General features: G+C 26.1%; 1 protein-coding gene across 7 annotated transcripts in view; it reads left to right on the forward strand.

The window, feature by feature from the left end:
* The window catches only part of LOC136071891 (fibroin heavy chain-like), a 118957-nt gene extending 109942 nt beyond the window's left edge, over positions 1-9015 (forward strand). For all 7 annotated transcript variants that reach the window (XM_065797516.1, XM_065797517.1, XM_065797518.1 and 4 more), the window contains 2 exons: positions 2221-2286; positions 8561-9015. In XM_065797516.1, coding sequence (XP_065653588.1) covers positions 2221-2286; positions 8561-8577 — 83 coding nt within the window. In that variant the 3' untranslated portion in view covers positions 8578-9015. The remainder of the gene's footprint in view (positions 1-2220; positions 2287-8560) is intronic.
* Positions 9016-9251: the final 236 nt, after the last annotated feature.

A 9251-nucleotide genomic window follows, 5' to 3' on the forward strand; every position in this document is an offset into this window, starting at 1 on the left:
TGTGTATTTTAAATAAATACATAGATATCTCTATGTGTATTTTAAATAAATACATAGATATCTCTATGTGTATTTTAAATAAATACATAGATATCTCTATGTGTATTTTAAATAAATACATAGATATCTCTATGTGTATTTTAAATAAATACATAGATATCTCTATGTGTATTTTAAATAAATACATAGATATCTCTATGTGTATTTTAAATAAATACATAGATATCTCTATGTGTATTTTAAATAAATACATAGATATCTCTATGTGTATTTTAAATAAATACATAGATATCTCTATGTGTATTTTAAATAAATACATAGATATCTCTATGTGTATTTTAAATAAATACATAGATATCTCTATGTGTATTTTAAATAAATACATAGATATCTCTATGTGTATTTTAAATAAATACATAGATATCTCTATGTGTATTTTAAATAAATACATAGATATCTCTATGTGTATTTTAAATAAATACATAGATATCTCTATGTGTATTTTAAATAAATACATAGATATCTCTATGTGTATTTTAAATAAATACATAGATATCTCTATGTGTATTTTAAATAAATACATAGATATCTCTATGTGTATTTTAAATAAATACATAGATATCTCTATGTGTATTTTAAATAAATACATAGATATCTCTATGTGTATTTTAAATAAATACATAGATATCTCTATGTGTATTTTAAATAAATACATAGATATCTCTATGTGTATTTTAAATAAATACATAGATATCTCTATGTGTATTTTAAATAAATACATAGATATCTCTATGTGTATTTTAAATAAATACATAGATATCTCTATGTGTATTTTAAATAAATACATAGATATCTCTATGTGTATTTTAAATAAATACATAGATATCTCTATGTGTATTTTAAATAAATACATAGATATCTCTATGTGTATTTTAAATAAATACATAGATATCTCTATGTGTATTTTAAATAAATACATAGATATCTCTATGTGTATTTTAAATAAATACATAGATATCTCTATGTGTATTTTAAATAAATACATAGATATCTCTATGTGTATTTTAAATAAATACATAGATATCTCTATGTGTATTTTAAATAAATACATAGATATCTCTATGTGTATTTTAAATAAATACATAGATATCTCTATGTGTATTTTAAATAAATACATAGATATCTCTATGTGTATTTTAAATAAATACATAGATATCTCTATGTGTATTTTAAATAAATACATAGATATCTCTATGTGTATTTTAAATAAATACATAGATATCTCTATGTGTATTTTAAATAAATACATAGATATCTCTATGTGTATTTTAAATAAATACATAGATATCTCTATGTGTATTTTAAATAAATACATAGATATCTCTATGTGTATTTTAAATAAATACATAGATATCTCTATGTGTATTTTAAATAAATACATAGATATCTCTATGTGTATTTTAAATAAATACATAGATATCTCTATGTGTATTTTAAATAAATACATAGATATGTCTATGTGTATTTTAAATAAATACATAGATATCTCTATGTGTATTTTAAATAAATAAATAGATATCTCTTTGTGTATTTTAAATAAATACATAGATATCTCTATGTGTATTTTAAATAAATACATAGATATCTCTATGTGTATTTTAAATAAATACATAGATATCTCTATGTGTATTTTAAATAAATACATAGATATCTCTATGTGTATTTTAAATAAATACATAGATATCTCTATGTGTATTTTAAATAAATACATAGATATCTCTATGTGTATTTTAAATAAATACATAGATATCTCTATGTGTATTTTAAATAAATACATAGATATCTCTATGTGTATTTTAAATAAATACATAGATATCTCTATGTGTATTTTAAATAAATACATAGATATCTCTATGTGTATTTTAAATAAATACATAGATATCTCTATGTGTATTTTAAATAAATACATAGATATCTCTATGTGTATTTTAAATAAATACATAGATATCTCTATGTGTATTTTAAATAAATACATAGATATCTCTATGTGTATTTTAAATAAATACATAGATATCTCTATGTGTATTTTAAATAAATACATAGATATCTCTATGTGTATTTTAAATAAATACATAGTATTTTAAATAAATAATATATAATAAATACATAGATATCTCTATGTGTATTTTTGTATGTTTTTTGTGTATTTTTGTGTTTTAGCTATTCAACAGTTGTTAGAAGATTTCTATGGCGAGGACACAGTTAAAAAAAGAAGTTTCCATCCAAGTAATTATTTCAGAAATTATTTTTAGTTTCCTTTTTTTTTAAATTTGTAATATTAGTAGCTAAAAATGAGACTAAATAAATGTTAAAGATCACTCAAAAATGTTATACATTACTAAAAAACTATTCTTTTGATCCTAATGTGTTATAATACGATTAATTGAACGTATACTTTATAAAAAAATTAAAAATAAATCTTGTAATTTTTAAAGACATTAATCAACTATAATAACCGGTTAATCCTCTTAAAATTATTTTTATAAATTGTTTGTTTAAAATAAAAAAAGTACTAAAGTATCAAGATTGACACTTTCGAATAAATTTGGTTTTGATTTTTTTCAAGATAAAACCAAGAAGGAGTGAGTTAATTTTATGAGAATTTAAATGTGGATGTTGTTTCTAAAGATTAGATAAAGTCAAAAATAGGCATGGAATATCTAGAGTTTTTTTACAAACAAAATTGAGGTTCCTAAATGAAATGTAACAAACGATCAACAAAAACACAAATATTTATTGAGCTGTATTAAAAGTGTGCAGAAAAAGGAGAATGAATGTATGAAGGAGAATGAGGAAATAATTAACCGTTAAAAAGATTTATAGAAGTTCAGTCATTTGATTTTCAAACAGCGAATTTTGACTCGCCTGAAGCGTTTGAAACATCAAATATTGGATTTTTCATTAATTATTGAACAAAATTGAAAGTGACAAAAGTCTAGTCTAGTTAAATTTTTAAAAAATTATTAGTTTAGCTAAAAAAATTTTAAAAAAAAGCGAAAAAAAAAGCCTTAATTTAGGTGGATATAGCTTGAACAAGTGTTTCTCATTGCAATTGTTTTGTATGCCACATTTATAACTCTTCAAAAAGTCTCAAGTTCTTTTCAGGCTAAGATATTATCGACGCTTATGTACAAAAAAACATTCTAATATCTACTGGATCATAATGCTGTCGAAAGAATTTGAATGAAGTTAGATTATTAAACAATAAAGCTTTAAATCAGCTAGTTGTTAAAAAGAATGTGAAACTAATTGTTCAAAAGTTAAAATCTTTACTAGAGATGTTTCGATATTATGCTCATGCATAGCAGTTAATTTTCAAAGTTTTCTGATATTTTAAAACTACCTAAACCAAAGAACTACTGGATTCAATAGATAACAATTAGAAAAACTAAGTGGACCTTTGATTTCACTACAAAACACGAGTAGTAGATCTTAAGTTTTAGCCCTCTTTCTGTTTTAACTAAAAGCTGGTCTTGAACAAAAAACGATTGCTGATTATTTTGAATCTCATTTTAAAGTATCTATTTGCAACGAGTGCTTTTGTCAAAGATTATATCAATAATAATTTAGGAGCACCTAAAAACTTAGCATCTTAGTTATTTAATTATTAATTTAAGGGCAGCTAATAATTTAGGAGCACCTAGCAACTTAGCACCAACTAGCTACTTAGCATCTAACCAGAAATGGATGGTTATCAAATAACAGCAAATTGGCCATAGAAATGCTAAAGAATCTCAGTTGATATTAGTTGTTGATGGAACTGTTTTTTAAAAGAGCAGCAACAACTATTTTCAACAAAAAATATTCAGAAACAAAAAACATTGGGTCAAGCCTTTTTTTTCGACATTAAATGGAAAAATTGTCGGTGTATTTGGAATTCATGAAACAAAATAAACAAAAAAAAATGATACTTCAATCATGAATGATGTACAGGTGACAAAAAGCTTAGAGATTTGCTTCTTGCTGGTGAGTTTATATTACTTGATAAAGGCTTTCGAGACTCGATAACTTAAGGAATATTTTCAATTTGGAGCTAAAAGTACCTGCATTTATAGAAAAAGGTCAAAAACAATTGACAACATTACAACCTAATCAATCCAGAATAGTTACCATGTGTCTTTAGGTAAGCGAAATCACTAATTCATTTCTAAAAACATCTTTTATAACCTTTATATAGAGTACGTGATAAATATTTGCCTCACACACTTACTCTGGGGTGCTTAATACAAGGGAAGGGGGGAGAGGGGACAAAAAGAAGCAGGGGGGAATTTTAGTTTAAATCTATTAAATGCAGGGGGGAGGGTCTTAATAAAAGGTTGGGTGGGAATTTTTTACTGCATATGAAAAAACAAATTAATTCTAGTGTGGCTTGCGGTCAAATGCACATTTTTTAACAGATGTTTCAATATAACTCAATAGAATTTAATATGCTTACATAAGTTTCATATAATGGTGAAAAATAAATGAAAACCAAAATTTTGACAAATCGAAATTTACGAGATTTTTTAAAGGTCATTTTTTAAAGCCTAATAACACTGAAAGTTTTTATTCTTATCAGTGACTAATAAATATATTTTTTTGATTTTTTTTTTAGTTTTGTGATGTCAATTTTTTGTTAATAACAAGTAAAAACTAATAAAGGATGGTAGTGGTGGTGGTGGGGGTGGTGGGGGTGCTCTAAATGAGCCGGGGGGGATTTCCGAAAATTAATTAACGTCCCCTCCTGTGTATTAAGCACCGACTACAGAATTGCAGCAGTCCTTTTAATAGATTTCAAGCACCTTTACTCAAACCAGGATGGTTTGAGTAAAGGTGCTTGTAATGGTATTAAAAGGACTGCATTTTTTCATAAAATACTTTTCTTTTGCTTTTCTTTTGCTCGTTTTTGTTACAAATGCTTGCTGTTATCGTTAACAACACAATTTAAAAGTTGTTTTCCTTATTCTGGGTAATCAGGACAGTGCTTGTATCATTTCCAATGAGAATTGAAATTTAAGTGCGATGTTTCAGTTGCTTGTTCACTAAAGATTCTGAGTGAAGATTGATGCTTTAATACAACTTCTTCAATGTGGTAGAAGGCAGCATGAACCTTTGATGTGACTAATATTGGCAAAAACAAAGGCAAAAAAGAAAGGTGTTTTGAATTTCTGAATTTCAATCCTAAAGCTTTCCTTTAGTGTTGTTCCAAATCATGAAGAAGCAGCTTCTTTGAAATTTCTTAGAGTTTCAATAAAACCAATGGCTTCATAAACACATGCTTTTTCAGCCATTCGTTGGAGAATATCAACGGTTTTTAAAAGCATATGGCAATCATTGCCTTTAAAGTGTTTATTTTGGTATGGCTGGAGCTGATTGTGCAACTTAGCTGGCCGTTATTATTTCTAGGTCATAAGTCTGAAAGGGAGTTGACGTTTAACTCCTGTGTCTCGAGCTATTGAATCTGTTAGCATGTGACGTTTCTTTTTTGTCAAGAACTACTTGTTTCGTCACTTTTGCCAGTTACCTTAATAACAGCCAAGCTAATTTTCAAAAATGATCCTCCACCATGTTTGACAACATGTTTGTTGCTTTAATCTCTGTCCAACAACACCTTGTTAGTTAAATCCTCCAAATTTTTGCAGTGAACAACATGTTTTTGTTCTTTAGTTTCTTCATTTGTAGTTGAAAAGTTGACAACTGAATGTTGAAAGCAATCTTGCTATGATTTTCCGGCAATGTTAAACTTTTGGTTAAAACCTTTTTCAACCAGTCGAGTTCTTGTGACTTTATTTACATAATAAGAGTTGAGGCAAGTTTCCTCATTCCCGTGTTAGATAGTTTAGTGTTTAACTGCACGTTAACAACATTTGTGGTGTAAGTATGTGGCTTTTTAGTTTTAGTGCAGATTGTGGACTAATAAAATGTAATAAGATATAATGTAGGCTGTTAATTAAAATATCTTTTAAACTTTTAATAATGTGTAATAAAATAAAAGTAATAATAAGTATTTATGTAAACAACAAATTTCACATATTGTTAAACTTTAAATATTTTAGAATTATAAAAAAGTATAACTATCTGGCATTACTCTCAAATCCTTAATACAAAGGAGGGTTGGGAATGAAAGGAAGGAAGGGAGTTGATGGGAACTTTAGTCCAGATCTAATAAACGTGGGGAGGGGGAGGAGGGAGAGGGGAGTTAATAAAAGGCGGGGGAGAAGGGGAATTTTTTCATGCTACAATATAAGTATTTTTTATAAAAAATTTCAGTTTATAAATTTTACGAAACACACAAAACTATTTAATTCTAGTGTGGTTTGCAGTCAAATGCGCGTTTCCTGACAGCTGTTTTATAATAACTTCAATAGAAATTAATATGCTGGTATAAGTTTTATAATTTGTTGAGAAATAAACCAAAAGCTGATTTTCCACAAATAAGTCGACGATTTTTAAACCTGTTTACACTAAAAGTTTTTTGTTTTTATTGGTGACTTAAATTATTATTTTTAATTTTTAAAGCTAATTTTTACTGAATTTTTTTTAGTTTTGAGATACAAAGTTTTTGTTAATAACAAGTAAAAATTAAAAAAAAAAAAGGGGAGGGGGGTCTTAATATGCTTAGGGTGGGTAATAAAATTTTTCAAAATGATGGAAATATTATTAGCATGCAAAATTGACTCAAATGATACTCAAATATATATTGATGCAAAGAGCAGAGGTTTATTTAAAGCTAAAATTTATTCTCAAAATACCTTTATCCAATCTGAAACAATTTTTTGTCAACAAAGCAAACCTTTTGTAACATCTATCAACAGCAAAACTCTGGTTAATTAAATGATGTTTAAACTCCGGTTATTTAAATGATTAAGTACTCAGTAATTATAAGTAGCTTAAATATATATATTAAAGTACAGAAGTGCATACTGATAAAAAAATATCTTTCTCTCCTTTTGAAATTATGCTTGCTTGGTTAAAGTTCTGGCTTCAGAACTGTAGCTTACTAAGACCCACCCCTTCCTTCTCCACCGTTTATTAGATCTGGAAGAAAACTCCTACCCACCTACTCATCCGTTTATTCTCACCCCATCTTTATGGACTCCCCTTAATCTTGCACAAATACTGTTTAGTGTGTAACTTTGGAGATTTAACGACCTAAATTAAGAATAGCTTACCTAATTGAATGTCTCAGGTCCTCAATACAAGGTTGGGGTAGGGAAAAAACCCATGTGACACGGTTATGTTTAGGATATGCACCTGAGAGTATCTTTGTAATTTTTCAAAAATTTCTTGCTTATATTAAAGAGAAACGCTTGCTTTGACATTAAACATTACCAACAATAGATTGCACAGATCGTAGTGTTGTCTACCCAGCATCTCTGACAGAGGAATTATCACTGTCTGTTGCCAATAGCATGTTGCTTTCCTAATCTATTTTATAGGTCGACTTGACAAAATTTTTTAGAGAGAATATAAGAAACATCACGTTCTAAGAAAAAATTATAAACTTCTTTGACTGAATGTACAATTATCTGAATAACTTCATAAATGTCCGAGGATATAAACATATTAGTCCAAGGAAATAAACGTTTTACTTTTAAAAGTACATTTAATTTATACAATACTTCAAAGTAATATTAATTTATACAATAATTTAATTTCAATTTAATGTATACAATAAATTTAGTTTTAATTTAAGGCATCGTTAGCATCAGTATTGTGTTGGGAAAAAAATTGCCTCTGGAACAACCCTAATAACTAGATATAAAATAATTTTATTTATAATATTTATGACCCTTTAATTGTGTTATCATGTTTCTTATGAAGTTCTAATAAATAAAATATTACTTAATGCTTCCTCAAATGTTTTTTTTTTTTTTTTTTTTAGTTTTTTAAAATGTTTTTAAAGTCACAATAATGCATTTTTTTTGATTTAAAAGGCACAGTTATGCTTTTTTTTTAAAAAGACACATTAATGCAATTTTTTATGTTTTAAAAGACAACTTGACGCATTTTTTGTATGCTTCAAAATTTTGTTTGGTTTTAAAAGACACATTTACATTTTTAAAAAAAACGTTGACACATTTAAAAGACACATTTATATTTTTAAAATAATTTTTTAAAACACGTTAAAATAAAATAAAAAATTTTAATTAGTTGAATTTCTTTATGTTTTAAATGACTAATGTATTTACAAAAAAAGAGCTGACGGTTAAATAATGAAGAGCAAAGCAGCAGTTGTTGCTTCTCTTATGTCGATTTCTTTCAATAATTATCGATGCCAAGTTTGATTTTTGACCAATAATTGTTTGTTTTTTATATATTTAAACAAAATTTTTTTAAAAAATGTTAAATTATAATAAAAAATATGAACAATTACAAAGATTTTTAAACTTTTTTTTTTCTACTAAAAATCAAATAGCCAGTACAAAATGTTTTGGTAAATTTTTTTCTTTTCGGGTAGCTGGTAGTTTATATGCTAAAATTTTTCATGGTTACAATTTTCATTTTTCTTATTAAACAGGATTATCAATTGGTTGATTAGCAAATAAATGAAGACCAACTAATTTTTTTCTGCAGCGAATTTTCAATGAATTTAAGTGCATCAAGCATACTAGCGACAAGCGTAATACTGACCCAAAGAAATTGTTTTCTGTAGAAAACAGTTGTGCATAATTGTTCGTTATGGAATATTTTTACAAATCTTTGCAATGCAACAACCAAAAATTATGCTTTAAAAACTATATTAGTTTTTAATTAAGATGTTAAACTATAAATGACAAAGCAAGCACGTTGCGAACCAATCCGTACCAATTCTACTTTCGTAGTTAAAGACCATCAACCATGATGCGAACTTATATTTGTTAATTGCTATGTAGATATATTTGTGTTTTATAAATAAATTTTGCAATGTATATAAAAAGTTAAGAAAAAAAAATTATTTGTATTTAATTTGTTTACTGTAAAATTATTGGTTAATCACGTTTTTATTGAATTTAATCTCAAGTTATCTAATTTATTTTTAGTGTATGTATTGCTAAGTCATGTGGTATTCTAAATTTTTAGAAAAGTTCAACTTATAGAAAAATTTTAGCAAAGTTCAACTTGTAGAGAAATGAAAAGAAGTTTATCAAGAGGTTACAGCAAATCCAAGTTTTCAAGGTACTAAGCAACCGTTAATTATAAGTTTTTGGTCTATATTTTGAATTTTACCA

Source organism: Hydra vulgaris, chromosome 05 (genome assembly GCF_038396675.1).
Source record: "Hydra vulgaris chromosome 05, alternate assembly HydraT2T_AEP".
Lineage (NCBI taxonomy): Eukaryota > Metazoa > Cnidaria > Hydrozoa > Anthoathecata > Hydridae > Hydra > Hydra vulgaris.